The following is a 15,138-nucleotide window of genomic DNA, read 5'->3' as shown; positions in this document are numbered from 1 at the left end:
GAACGACACAACCTATGGCCTATGGATGGAGTTTTTAAGTTCCCCGCATTACCTTAACGCAGCACACAGTGGAACTGCACACAGCACCCAATGACCAATGGCAGCCTAAAGAATAAGGTTGTCCCGCCCCTTCTTACCCATGATGCTCTTCGACAGTGAATTCTGCGAAGGAAATAAATACATATTTTCAGAAAAGGTGATCAATGTTTGCACTGAATCTCCAATAAATCGCCCTCATGGCTTTGGATAAACAAAATACCACAAAACAAAGCCCTTAGATTCAATTTACACTTGAGCTAACCCTGACTGAGGTATAGGTCTCTGATATATATACCGCGGGACGTTCACTTGTCTCGTTAAAAAGGGCTTCTGCCGTGATTGGCACAGGAAGGGTGGGGATTTCTACTCTTCTTGCGGAATCGCCATCAAGAGATTTCGGAAGCACAATTTTTAAAACAGGGGATGGTAGTGACCGCTCGTCCTATCGCCCCGCTATAGTTCTGTTCAATGATAACACAGTATATTCTACAACCTTGGAAAAGTGTCCGTACTGACTCTCGCGGTGCCTACCGTATACTGTCTGGATCCGAGTTCTGGTCACTTAATAATTGTGGCTTGATAATGAAATGACAACAGGGACACGGGAATGTAATATTTCACGTTGAGGATACTGTTCAACTGTAACCACACGCTTCGGCACTCAAAATGTCAACATTTTTTTCACGTGTTGCAGAAGCCATAGTTCGGTCTATGAGATAAGAATACATGCATTAAGCACGCAATTAGGCGTTGCATAGTTATTTGCCGCCATCGTACGTAACATAGTTCATAAAACTACTTTAGTGCTTGTGATTTAGGTGAGTTGCAGTTGAGTTTTGACGGGTTTTAACAGGAGCATGAAAACTGAGCGAGCGCTATCCAGCAGGAAGTCATGCTATATCCGTGAAGTGCGCATGCGCCGCAGCTCTCTACAATCTAGGGATGCGTTTGTCTTCATAAAACGGTAAGAACAGGCTATTTTTTTTACTGTGTGGTTTTAAATATACGCGCCTGCACGATACCAGCCACTTTCACGGCAAATAGAGCATTTTTAGCCGGTAGTTTCTGGTGTATTGCGGACGGGGGTTCAGCCAGCCTAGCCAGGCTCGTACAGAATGGAGGGGCAACGCCGTCGCCGTGCCGTTGTTTGCTGTACGTGCCGCCGCACAGGGAGACGTCATTTTGAGGGGGAGCGGAGAGTTAAAATGCAGAGTTACGAAGGGACGTACGGTTCATAGACAAGCAGCACGTAACCGTCACACTATAAATGAAAAGCTTTACCCATCCCGGGAAGTATAGTTTACAATATTCCCTCGATTCCCACACATGAAGTTACGCCCTTGCGTTAGCCGTAATGGCTACCACCGAGCCTAGTCTGTGTAGCTGTGTTGTGTTGATCTCAACAACGAAAAGCAACGAGCCGCACGCCGCGGTTGTAATAATAACCTAGCCAACTTTGGCCAGCGGGAGTCTTTTATCTGCAAGTAAACTGATAGATACAGGCGTATTGCGGCCGCGAATGGTCTGCTAACCCTGTGTTAGTAAGCACTCCGCTAAAACACGCAAAACTGCGGTTTCAATTCCACAATGCGAGGGAAAACGCCAGACTAACGGTACCCACGGCTCCAAAATATGAGTTTTAATAAGCGGGCTCCTTTACCACTTAATTATGTTGTTAACACGGAACACATTATAAATTCTACTAAAATTACCCATTCGGATTGGGAGTGCACATAAATAAAACAGTTTATTAAAAATTACGCTTTGTATTAAAAATTTCTTGACGTTAATTTCTCGCGTTAATTCACAGCCGTAAACAGAACATTAAAATGACAAAATTGTAAATGAAGTTTGGTTAGCGGTTTTGTTCGTGGTAGTTTGAGTGAAATAAATAACGTATGTTTGTCTGTAATAAGTACAGTAATATGTTGAAGCAGATTTTGTTAACTTTTTTATCCGGTCTGACTATATAACAACATTCTTACATGTTGCTAAGGTTAGCTAGTTATGCTAAGTGTAGACTATTAAATTACGTTCAGAGCTCCAATATGTGTGTACATGTATATGTATATATATGTGTGTGTATATGTATATGCATATATTATATTATATTATATTATATTATATTATATTATATTATATTACTTTTCAGATGAACAAACTCCCGAGTAGCTGTTGCACGCAAGCGGCCCCCCCTCTCTAGGCTACTCTCATGAGTGTGATGGCGACCACCGAGGAGGTCACGGTGTCCATGGGGGAGGTGGTGATGGTGGGGAAGGGTGAGGAGGAAGGTGATCCTGATGACCCCAATAAGACTCAGGTCATCCTTCAGCTCCAGCCAATCACCGTCGGGTAAGCACTGAAGCCAAGGGCACGGACTGAGGCTCATTTCCAAGTAATACCACACACCAAACACCCGGGCGATGGCCAGATGATCAGCAGTGATGGGTGCTTGCTTTATAGTACCAAGAAGAAATGTCTGAATGCCAACTGTTTCCTTTTCAGAGATGAGTCCGCTGAAACAGATGCAGCTGTCATGGCTGTTGAATCTTCTCCAGGTAAGAGGCGATCAACGTGACGTTTGAACAACTTCAAAGATGTAGCGATGCTGAGGTTTTGCAGACTGTGGCGCAAAATCATGTCGGTAAATGTTGCGTGTATATTTTCATTCCTGCAGAGGAAACCGAGGGAGACGACGTCGAGATTGGCTGTCCTATAACATGCGGCGACAGCAAAGCTGTATTGCTACTGAAGAAATTTGTGTGCCCAGGAATCAATGTGAAATGTGTGAAGGTTGGTAACGTCGGGGACGCAAAGTGGCAAATGCATTTGAACATAACCATAAATAACTGCAGCTGACACCTAGGTCATTCACTGTTTAGTCACTCAGCAGGAAATAAAGAAGCACTGCTGAAATGCATCCTAGTATAACTGCACTGAGTCACCTATTTATTCTACTTTTCACCATAAACTTCTGGTGTCAAACTGCTTTACGCGTATTACAGCTCTAAGCTGTGAGCTGAATGTGATTGGTTAAATAAGAAACATTCTCATTTTGTGTGTCATGATTGAGTTGTATTTCACAAGTGGTCATTCATCTTAGTTGGTGTAGCTGCACCTGTAATCATCGCCTAAACAGTTCCAAGCTAAATAAAGTATTTCATGCACTCCAAGGCTCACAAAAGAAATCTGAAGCGACAAGATCATTTGGAATTGCAAGATAGCAAAAGAAAGAGTACGTGAAACTTACTATATTTGGCAGTATTTCTTAGTACCACTTTGTAACTTTAAGTGCCGAGCTGTGCCACAATTGCACAGTCCAAAGCCAGTTCACACAAAGCAAGTAAAAATTAATATTTTTCTCAGTTTAACACCTACAAAACATGGTGGTAATGGGTGTGGCCATCTTGTAGTACTGTGTGCCTCCGTGTTTGGTGGGTGGAGACATGCTATGAAGGTCCAACTTCCTGCCCGTCCCTTGGATATAAACCTCAAGATAGAAGCCATTGGGGTAAAAGTAGTAGATGCTGTATGTAGCTAGTTAGCTAGCTACATACAGCTAGTCTAGAAAATGATTGGTGACCAAGATGGTCCAAGACTGCGGCAGCTAGGCTACATGAAGTCATTGAGTGTTTGTCCTAGATTGGATTCAATTCAGGGGAATATTAAGATATTAAGAATGTGCATGGTAACTAAAGGCTGTCTTAATTGCTTTGGCTTGATTTGTTTTGATAGCTTTCTTTGTGTCTGATCTGATATTTTTGATTTGCCCAGTTATTGATCAAATACCCACACTCAAAAAAACAGCTAACTACCAAGTGTGACGCTTCTCTCGCAAGCTTTTCAATCCTCATTCTGGTTAAACAACATCAAATTTATGTGATTAAACAGAGAATTTGTGTCTTTTAAAAATGAGATTCAATGCTTTGCTTAATAGAAGACGAGTCGTATTGGTGGGGGTTTTAAAACGCACCGCTCTGGTTTTGCTTTTGGAGTGCTGACACTAGCCAGCTTGCAGGAAGCACGGATAAGAGTGGGAAGCTGGTATAGGAACGTGATCTTGGCGCAGCAGCAGCACTTATATGGAGTGAAATGTTGGCAGTGTAGATCCCAACTGTGGTGGTAAAATACCCCCTCAGCTCAACTTAGAAAACACTAAAAAGAAAGGAGCATTTATGGGCTTAAATAATGAATATTTTCTATTATTTGCCGTTGATATAAAATGTTACAGAACATTGTTTTTGGGTTCAAGCACACAAAAAAATCCAGCTACTTCGTAGCTCTACCATGATTGCTGACGTTTTATCACTTAGCTCATTGCCTTTACTTAACCAGTATTCTCCCCACTAGTATGAAGACCAGCTGATCAGTCCCAAGCAGTTTGTGCACATCTCTGGAAAAGCCACTCTGAAAGACTGGAAGAGAGCCATCAGGATGGGGGGCGTCATGCTAAGGTGAGAGGGCTTCATGTAATATTTTGACAATGTTCTTCATGCTGGTTGGTCGCACTGTGTCACATGTTTATTACTCATTATCACAAGCTGCATGCAGACTCTTACGTTTATATTGCAAGTGACATAATAAGATGTGACTCATGTATTTTAAATAAATGACTGGATGAGATGGGAACCAGCTGTCTAATTCTCCTGCACCTCTGAGCTGAAAATGAGATTTTAAGAGCAAACTATGGCTCAGGTATCAAACCCCCTGTCTCTGTCACTGAAGGAAATAGACCATCTTAAACTTTTGGCATTACATTATGGAGGTGGATACATATATTTGTGTTCGGTGAATTTGCACCAGGGTAGTGAGCATGGCAAGTTCAAGCATGGCTGCTTGAAATGTGGGATGCTTGTATTTGGTCTTTTAACGCCTTAAACGACTTTAATGCAGCTCAAATATCGTTTTTCACTTCTAAGATTCCAGATGATTTTTGCAGCCCTGGCAGTCAAACTAATCCCGCTTTTCCTCTTGTTTTTATATCCTTCCTAATTTCTGCTCTCCAGAAAAATGATGGATTCAGGTCAGCTGGACTTCTACCAGCACAGCACGCTGTGTACCAACACGTGTCGAAGCACCAAGTTTGACCTTTTAATCAACAACACGCGCTTCCCCCCGGACGGCAGCGGGCTTACCACGCCTACGTCCTCTCAAGGTGAGAGTGCACACAGAGCGCGGAGAAAAGGGAAAAAGAAAAACACAATGAGCAAAACCTCGCTTGTTTACGGGCACTTAAACAATGATCTTTGTGTGATTGTTTTGTTATTGTCTTGATGACAGCTTTGTAACTTTGGACAAACTTCCTTTTTTGACTGTTGTTTTGTTAAGGCTAGCTTTACTTGTAGCCCAGTTAACCATGGAGACCAGACCACTGCCACCTGTAAGGCATGTAGAGTACGATAGAACGGGCTTGTGCTAGCGAGCTAATCTGCTAGTGTGTTACAGCTCACTAACTGTGCAAGTTACAAATAGTTTTTTTATATTTTAGGGTTTTAGGATTTTGGTTCCATCTTTATGGAACAAAATGTCCGTGTGAATACATTTTAGTGGGAATTGGTTACTGGAAATGTTTGCTGTGTGCATTGACTTTTAGCTGTGGTGGAATATGTCAGCTATGCACTTTGTAAATAGAACCTGATAAAAACGAAGACCAGAATTGTCTGGATTTGCTACAATGTAAAGATAAGCTTCCATAATAATTATCTTAACTGCTGAGTACGATTGGAGTGAAATTCAGTGTTTAATCCACTGGTAAGACAAGTCAAGGCAGCAATCAAAAAGTAGCCTACTGCTACACCTCAAGTTAATTTCTTCTGTCTAATAATCCTGTAACTCATAGCAACCCCTGAAGAGGCTCCCGTATAAAGGTTATTAAATACAAACTGCAGTAGGTCTGTCTTAATACCTAACAGGCAGCCATGGCTGAAATTGCAGGAGAGAAGATCTAGCAAACCACCAAATCCACATTAGAGCTGAGTCCTATCTTAGACAGCAGCAGAGCGGTTAGTAGGTCATCCGGCCACGCTACATGTGTAATGTGTGTTCTCTTGTGCAAACTGCAGCTCAGGTGGTCCTGGGTAATGGCGGAGCAGCCGGCGACGATAGAGCTGAGGTCCTGAGCGGGAAGTCGGACTGGAGCTCGAACTCACTTGAAGAAAAGAAAGGATCTAATGAGATCTCAGGTTACAGAGAGCACACATCCACACATTCATTCACAATAAATACAGCCTCTGCTAGAGAATATGAATGCACGCTGGTGACTAACACTCCCCCCTGCGGTGTTTGTTTATTTGTCCATAGAGGACACGCTGAACTTCTGGAAGGGCATCGCCGATGTGGGTTTATTAGGTGAAGTGGTGACGAACATCAACACGGAGCTGCTACAGCTGTTGAATGGCGTGCAGCAGCGCACGGAGCCCGCTGCTCTACAGGACACAGGTACGGAACGACACTACTGTGAACTGGGCTGCAGCAAACAGCACCGCTAAAACACAACCTCACGGAGGATGTAGGGCTAGCACTAATGCTCGTGAATGAGAAAGAGAGAACAAATTCAGCTGCTGTCGGAAGCTGGTGGATAAAGGCCCAGCCTCAGAAAGTTTTAACGATGTTTTCTCTGACCAAATACAGTTCATGAAGGTTTACCCTGTGCAACGGCTGAATTTGTTCCTCCTTTCTAACTGACCAAGTGACCCTTTGATTGATTGCCGCACTGATCCCAGATTCCTGTCTGGTAGAGGTGGCGGTGCTCAGTAACCTTGCCCAAGTCTTCGGCCTCCTCGACTCGGTCAAGAAGATTCTGGAGAGGAGGAGGCAGCAGACGGATCCCGGCCAGGAGGAAATCCTCAGCACACTCACCAGTAAGTACGAGTTTGGTAGTTTGGATGTTTACAAATCACCCACTGAATCTTTTTATATGGTTTAGCTAAAGGATTCACTATTTTAAGCAGCACAAGAGAACTGATTGTAAATGTTTAGTGAAATGAAAGATTTTAAAGGCCCCATTATCAAAGAAGCGTGACGCTGACTGTTAATAGTATCGATGCTAATTAACTGTCAAACCACACATGGTATCAGTTCTCTGTCACACTCAATACCGCACTTATTTTTGTCATTTATTTTGCTGCAAAGATGAGAAGATTCATGTCACAAGTCACTGGGCAGTTGAGCTGCAACTGCGGTAGATCAAGTGAAAAATAATTCTCCTGTATCATTAATTGAATATCGGCAAATGTGAATACACGATGCGTTTTGTAGGAGCCATAGCAGAAGCGCCTCAATAATTTTTTCAATTATTGCTATTATTAATTTCTTAGTAGTTGATTAATCCTGCTGCTAACTTAATAATAATAACAAACAACTTTGAACATTTTATCCAAACATTTTGTCACGATACTATATTTTAAGGATTCGAATGGGGCTAACATTGTTTGAAATGTTAACCTAATGACACTTGCCGGATTTATTCAGTGTAAGCTTAATTAGGAAATGTCGTTGTTTATTATAGTCTGCCATTAATTACGGCTGCCGTAAGGTAACTTACACCCACTTTAAGTGTCGTTTAGTTTTATAGGTCTACATGCATATCAACAATCTGTACAATTTGCAAATGCACTGGAGGGCAGTGTTGCCAAACCAGCCGCCAGCATGTGCCAAAACAACACGCAGTAATGCATTGAGTAGCATGAGTTTAGCAAAGCATGAGCTTAATCTGATGAGAGTGAAATTTATTTGGTCACGATTCCAACTCTGATCACCACATGGACCACTGTTAACGCCGTCTGTAGTTCCTCTTTCGGCCTACGGTTCCTGTTTTCTGATGTTGCTAACACTTGAGATTTCTACATCTATCACTACTCCTCTGATGTTTTTGTGTGTGTGTACACTGTATACACACAAACTGCATAGACACATTCATTAACATAATATCAGTTTCATTTTATGGCTCCGTTTATCTTTTATTTTTAATGCAGATAAATGCGGGAACTGGTGTGAAACACATACTACTTAAAAAAAAAGACTACTGTGTAGTGCATTAGTCAGATCAAAACTTTACTCTTAATACATCAAATAATGTAGCCAAGTTCATCGTGTAGCTGAACCAAAGTGGAAGGCAGTGGAAGCAGCTGTGACGTGAGACCGACTATAGAGACATATAAAAATGACACCCACCCCCTTTGGTAATGTGCATGTAAGGATACTAAAATACAGATGATTATCTCTAGTGGATATATGGTTTCTCGTTTCTTTATCCTCTGCTCTCCTTGTCCACAGTTTGTTGCGTGGAGTAATGCTTATTTGTTAGCCATTAATGCAGCTTGGGGATGGATTAGAAGGGGTTGTCTGGTCGTGGTGAATCTCTCCCCCACTACGAACACGGCACAGTCACAGTCGCTTAAAAAATAGTCTTCTCACAGTCCTTTTAATCAGTACAGACATTGTATTTCAATTAACCTCGCAGGCCTCATCCACCCGAGCAAGAAAGCAAATTGAAAATTTATCATTTATCCTGAACACTAATGGAGAATGAATGGGCTACACCTTGAAGCCTCCACAAGCCTCTGTTTCCCTGTTCGTATTTGAGGCAGGGATGTGTCAGTTTAACCGTTTCCACGTGTTTATCGACACACTTGTGCTCCAAACAACAAATCCGACATCTGCCAGCTCCTAATGAAGGAGGGATGCAGCAGGACGTGAACTCCATGATTCAATACACGTGTCGGTTTTGTGGTCACAGTTGGGTTCGGTTCAGACGGCCCACGCTGTCCGACTGCTTTCTTTTGATATTCTTATGCCATTTTAGGCAACTTTTACTGATTTTACTATTTATTTTGCTTAAAAACAACAAGTAAAATGCTTCTTAGCCTTGGCAGCTCACAGTTGCTCGTACCCTCCGCACACAAATTAGTGAAAACCTGATTTGAGAAATTGAGTTCCATCTATTTGTAGTGAGAGCAAGGCTCCATGCTTTAGCTAGTACATTCTCAATACCCTGGGGCGTATTTTTTCATCAAGGTTGGGAATTACTTCGGTGCAGAAAAATGCGTGAGAGGGTACTTTGTAATGTAGGATGAACGTTTCCGTTTCCATAAGGTGACAAAAGCCTCCAGCCATGGAAGCAGCTTGAAATCATTTGCAACGTCCCCACTGCCTTTGTTCGTTTTTTTGTGTCTCTGAACCAGCGGTGCATGTATGATGGAAGGCACTGGTGTTGCGTGCTCGGCTCTCCTGTTTCCAGACGGTGATAGCTGTTAGCTTGGCTCCATGTACATGCGGTTCACCTGCCATCAATCTCTCGTGAGTCAGGAAGTGGACTGTCAGTCAGACATCAAAAAGTGATGTTTCCTGTTGACATCTAACTGGGTGTTTTGAAAGCAAGCCGCTGAGCCAGGAAATACACACTGTGGCATCCAGTTAGTTATGCTGCAATGATTTGCTCTGAAAGTAAAAGTTTATGTTGGGTCACGCACTGGCATTCAGCGTGATGCTAAAATATTTTCAAAATAAAAGTCAAAAAATGTAGGTGTGCGAAGGGGACAAGTTATCTGCAGCTTCTGAGGTTTTCAGTTTTAGCAACATCCATCTATCCCTCCCATGTGTATCACAGTGTTTACAGTGGTATAAAAAGATGCTTGCACTCTGTCTGATTTCTTATTTTTTTGCACGTTTGTTCCACTTAAATGTTTCGGATCATCAAACAAATTTAAATATGAGTCAACACAAAATGCAGTTTTTAAATGAAGGTTTTTTTTTTAAGAGGAAAACCATCCAAATGTACATGGCCCTGTTAAAACATAACTTAACTGTGGTTTATCACCTGAGTTCAGTTTCTCTAGCCACACCCAGGCCTGGTTACTGCCACACCTGTTCAAATTGGACCTGCTTGACAAAGTGAAGTAGACCAAAAGCTGACTCAAAAAAACTCTGGAACAAATGAGAAAGAAAGGGTTTGAGATCTTTCAGTCTGGAAAAGCTTATAAAGCCATTTCTAAAGCTTTGGGACTTCAGTAAACCACAGCGAAACATTATCCACAAATGATGAAATCATGGAACAGTGGTGAACCTTCCCAGGAGTGGCCGGCCAACCAAAATTACCCCAAGAGCTTCAGAGATGACTCATACAAGAGGTCACTTGAAAAAAGACCCCACAACAACATCCAAAGAACTGCAGGCCTCACTTGCCTCAGTTAAGGTCAGTGTTCACGACTCCACCAGAAGAAAGAGAATGGGTTAAAATGGCCTCATGGCAGAGTTCCAAGATCAAAACCACACAGCAAAAAGAACAGAAAGGCTCATCTCAGTTTTGCCAGAAAACATCTTGATGGTCCCTAAGACCTTTAGGAAAATGCTCTGTGGACTGACTAGAGGTGTCGGTCCCATTGCGAACGTCTGAGTTCTGCAGCAGGACAATGATCCAAAACACACCAGCAAGTCCATTTCTGAATGGCTGAAAAACAAAAAACAAAATGAAGACTTTGAAGTGGCCTAATCAAAGCCCTGACCTGGATTCTACTGAGATGCTGTGGCATGACACGAAAACCCTCCAATGTGGCTGAATTATAACAATTCTACAAAGATGAGTGGGCCAAAATGACTCCACAGCGCTGTAAGAGACTCATTGCAAGTGCAATCACATTTTCCGTGGGGCCATGTACGTTTGGATTTTGTTTTCCCTTAATAACGACAACCTTCCTTTAAAAACTGCAATTTGTGACTGACCTTCTAATTTGTGACTAATATTTTCATTTCTTTGATCTAAAACATTTAAGTGTGCCAAAAATGCAAAAAAAAAAAAAAATCAGGAAGGAGACAAACACATCAAATACTGGATCCATGACATAAATCTACAAGACTATAACATCTGGCTCTGTGTTAAACAAGACCGAGAGGCAACGGGAATAAAGTAAGGGAAATATTTCCACAAACCAGTTGCTCTGTCTTAGATGTGGTCTGCCAAAATCCACAAAAGCAATGTGAATTCATTTTTTTCCCCCTGATGTTGAGACAGCTGCTTGTGGATTACTGACATGGATTAGGAGTCGCAGTGAGATAAAACCCCAGATAATCAGTCAGATTAAATGTGATCATGCGGCCGTGTATGCTGCAGTGACCATAAACGACTCCTCAAAGAATGACACATAACGCAGTGAATAGGCTTTATAACACAAACCGGGAAGCAGGCCTGAACCAGTAGCTGTGTGGGATGGCTGTATTGTCGGTGTTTGTCATCAGATGTGAGAGTCTTTGCTAACGTCATTATTGTTGCTTTGATTCATAATGGAGGCCACTATATTTAGGCTCTTATCCCAGTTCTCTGGGTGGAAGCTGACAGGTCCAGCTGTCAGTCTCCACGGTTCACAGCTCCGCTAATGTATTCACAAAATACTTAACTTTTCTGCAGCAAAGCCAATTATTAGGACATTAAATTCCAAATGCACCCAATCAGTTCGAAATCATAGTAGATAACAATCAAGGAGCATATTTGAACTTGTATCTGCCGTGCCTCCGCACTGTTGGAATACTAAATATGTAAAAAGGTGGATGGCATTTTTATTGAGTCGCTGTTTAATTTTCGAGGTTGGACTTGACATTTTCTGGCTTAGATCTGCCAGGCACGTCTGCTGAATATTGATATCATAGATCAATACCGGGACGTGCAAAATCTAATCAAGGAAAAACCTGGCCAGGAGAAAATGAAAGTGTAATGCTTGATAATCGGTTGTTGATTGACTCGGCCCTCACTCTCAATGCTGTTTGTGTCTCCGTATAGACCTGGAGGTGCAGCTGGAAGAACAGAGGAAGCAGCAGCAGGTCCGCGCTCTACTCTCCTGTCCGCAGCCCGCGAGAAATAAAACTCCCACCAAGCGGCCGACCAAGCGGCCTCGCCTCCAGAGGCCGGCCTCCTCCACCGCCACCATCCTGACCTCCCCCATCAGCCAGCAGCCCACCCTGCAGCCCCAGCAGTTCACCGTTCTTTCCCCGATCTCGCTCTCCTCCGTTGGCCAGCCGTTCACCGTGGCAGGCCTGCCCATCGCGTCCCTGGCCCAGTCCTCCAACACGGTCACCCTGCTCCCCGCCGGATCGCAGCTCTTTACCCGCTACATGGTGGCCGGGGACGGAAAGACGGACACCATCACCTTGCACCCGTCCTCTGGCCTCACGCTGGTGGGCACCACCGCCATGCAGGACTCCGGCCAACTGGGTACAGTCATGAGCCCCGTCGAGCTGGTGCAACTGAGCCAGCAGGCTGGCGGCGCGGAGGTGATGCCCATCGAAGGCCAGGTGGTGGACGGGACCATGCTGGTGCAGCAGGAGGTGATGCAGGGCGAGGTGGAGGCGAGCCAGGAGCACACGGTCATCGAAATCAACCCGGCTCCGGTGGAGCAGACGGTGGGAGTGATGGAGCTGCAGCTGACTGGGGAGTCGGGGAGGGACGGGGCCACCATGGTGGTCCAGAGCGGGATGGAGGTGACGATGGCGACGGAGTCGGACGAGACGCAGTGCCAAATGCAGGAGGCGCAGACTGAAGAGGTGCAGAGCCTGCAGCTGGATACCGGCACTCAGCTGTCAGGGGTACAGATAGTGGTGATAGAAGAAAATACTCAGGAAGAAAACGAGGTCAAATGAGACACTCTCATCCGGCACGGCAGGTATGAACTCATGGATTGAGCCGTCACTGACTGGTGAAGCTGTAAATAAACAGAAATTTCCAAATCCACATATTGCTTTGGCTTGAGGCAAAGCACTAGGGTCGCCATTTTTCCTTTTTGGTGTGTTTGAACATGTTCCCTTCAGCTTCGTTTTTATTGAAACAAAGGGGCATAGTAACAAATAATATACTCAACGCTTCTGTTTGTTTTATATTCAAAGGGTAGCTCTGGTTCATGACAATGTGGATCTTATTTTGTGGTTTTAGCCCTCAATTCTGTTCCGTTTATGACTTAAATGTTGAAACCTGGAAAGATGGAGTTATGGAAGCATCACTAAAATTATGGCAAATGATCAAACCGGATTTAAACAGTCCCTCAGTAGAACTAAATAAAACAAATCTCCTCACACATAACCATCATCACAGGTTACAGGCTTTGTGGTTGACTCCAGTTTGTTCTATACGGATGCATCATTACCAACAATATTGGTTCCCAACAATTTCCTGAATCCAGCCTCCACACCCAAACATAAAGAATCTTTTGGTTACTGACTGAAGATGTCTTACTTGGCTAGAATCTAAAATTGGACTATAGTGAGTCTCCTGTCACACAAAGCAAAGAAAAACAGCAAATCATCACAAATATGGAGCTGGAATATTGCTTGAAATTTGAGTTAAAATATTAATTGATCATCATTACCATCGCAGATGAATTTCCTCTAATAATAAAATGGCCACAAACTAAGACTATGGAACCAAACCCTGTAATAAGCCATAATTGTCTTTCAAGCCTCCACGAACAACCTGGCGACAAGAGAATGCACATGTAAGTTCACATGTTCCTGTTAGAGACGCAGTGGCAGACGGCTGGAAGTCTCTGCCGTCCACCGGACTCATTACCAGTAACAGTGTTGGCGTTACCTTAAGGCTGGGAATTAATTGCACTGTTTGTTGTGTCGCACCACGCTGAATTGTTTTTGCACTGTGTGGCTCCCCGTAGGACTACAGTTACAATGCTACAAATGTCTGTTCCTTCTGAATATTCGGCGCGCCTTTTTAGGGGGCGTGCCGAGTGTTTCTCTTTGCGTAGTTGAATGAAAACAGACTGAACTCCTCACTGGAACGGCATCTTTTATGCACTTTCCTCTGTGGTTCCTTACAGCCTGGTAGATTGTCTCAGCTGTTCCTTCATTGTGAACGCCTTTTTTTTTTTTTTTTTTTTTTTTTTTTGCGTTCTGTCAGTACCATAGATGGAGTGAGCTACTGGGCAGATTGAGTCAGGACATAAAAGAACATATATATATATACTTAACGTTAAACTTGCCTGTATTACACACTTGTTAACTAGTGTCTTATTTATTAGTTTTGCGGCTGAAGAGAAGGGCGGGTTGTGCTGAAGGTGCAAACATGAATTAATTTAAGCCCTTGGCTTTAGCTCACGTCGACAAAGATCTGTTCAAGACCTGTAGTTTTCCAATAATTTAACAAATGAGGGTATTTGCATACGAACTTTGTAATGTGTTTTAATATCAGATTAAAACTAAAAACAAAAAAAAAAAATGATGAGTGGTTGTTTAAGTGTTTCAACACCAGAGGGCGCTGTGTGCTCACTCCACGACGGGCTCGCTGCATTAATAGATGGTGGAGTTAGTCTTTTGCTGTAAGTTCTGGCTCCACTATGTGTTAGAATGGGTGGAGATTAACTGGGGCTTTGTCTGTGGTGCCCAAAAAAATGAAACGTCATCACCGTCAGCTTCTGAATGTAAAGCCGCAGGTGCGGGCTAAAGGGTGAAGAGTTCGAACCGCAGCGTTCACGGTGTCGTATGGGAAGAGAGGATACGTTGTCCAAGTAACTTACAGGCGCAATTTAAAAGATGCAGACTTTGTTTACACGTCCGAAATGTCTCAAAAGCAGTGGATGAGTAGAAAGGCTTTCAGAAGACGGGCCGCCCTGCTGTCTCCATCACCTTGACGGGGTAAACTGAGAATAGATGCACCAATCTGACATCTGGTAGTTGGAGTCTCCAACAGGCTGGAGGCTTCGAGCTCTATCTATAGCCTCCGAAAACCACCTCTGTCATCGCGCCCCAGCTGATTAAACAGGAGCCAGTCTTTCAAATTAAACAGACACGACGAAAAAGCATCGCTCTAAATGCAGGCTAGCACGCTCACCATAATCCTGCCATTGATCTACTATCACATTCACAAACAGTTTACCTGCAACTAAGAATTACAGAGAGTTCTTTTTAAATCTTGTACAAATGTTTTTGATGTGGGTGGCAGGTTTTATAGTTTTCAAGTGTGTCCTTAGATAAACTAGGGGTTGGGGTCCCCTCCAGAATTGTTCTGTTTTCGGGTCTTTTAACGGCATTTAAACTGCAGCAGAAATTAAAGTCAAACAAAGAAAGTTGCTCAAAGACTAGCTGTGAAAACACGACACATAAGTACCT

At 43.3% G+C, this 15,138-nt stretch overlaps 1 protein-coding gene and 1 non-coding gene across 4 annotated transcripts; both read left to right on the top strand.

The window, feature by feature from the left end:
• The first annotated feature begins 358 nt into the window (after positions 1–358).
• LOC125020639 lies at positions 359–492 on the top strand. Its single transcript, XR_007114239.1, has one exon. It is a non-coding gene; the product is annotated as a U11 spliceosomal RNA (small nuclear RNA).
• Positions 366–14,248, top strand: gmeb1 (glucocorticoid modulatory element binding protein 1). 3 transcript variants are annotated; one of them, XM_047605860.1, is made up of 10 exons: positions 366–1,003; positions 2,192–2,391; positions 2,545–2,597; positions 2,717–2,832; positions 4,390–4,493; positions 5,046–5,194; positions 6,102–6,221; positions 6,340–6,477; positions 6,777–6,899; positions 11,810–14,248. In XM_047605860.1, exons 2-10 carry the CDS (start codon positions 2,252–2,254, stop codon positions 12,664–12,666), a joined length of 1,800 nt encoding a protein of 599 aa, XP_047461816.1. In that variant the 5' UTR covers positions 366–1,003; positions 2,192–2,251; the 3' UTR covers positions 12,667–14,248. The 3 variants fall into 3 exon arrangements, with proteins under 3 accessions (XP_047461816.1, XP_047461814.1, XP_047461815.1); XM_047605858.1 differs by having other exon boundaries at positions 6,762–6,899; XM_047605859.1 differs by lacking the exon at positions 366–1,003 and adding an exon at positions 1,048–1,652 and having other exon boundaries at positions 6,762–6,899.
• Positions 14,249–15,138: the final 890 nt, after the last annotated feature.

The sequence above is a fragment of the Mugil cephalus genome, chromosome 14 (assembly GCF_022458985.1).
Source record: "Mugil cephalus isolate CIBA_MC_2020 chromosome 14, CIBA_Mcephalus_1.1, whole genome shotgun sequence".
Lineage (NCBI taxonomy): Eukaryota > Metazoa > Chordata > Actinopteri > Mugiliformes > Mugilidae > Mugil > Mugil cephalus.
This window is presented reverse-complemented; position numbering and strand designations above follow the sequence as displayed.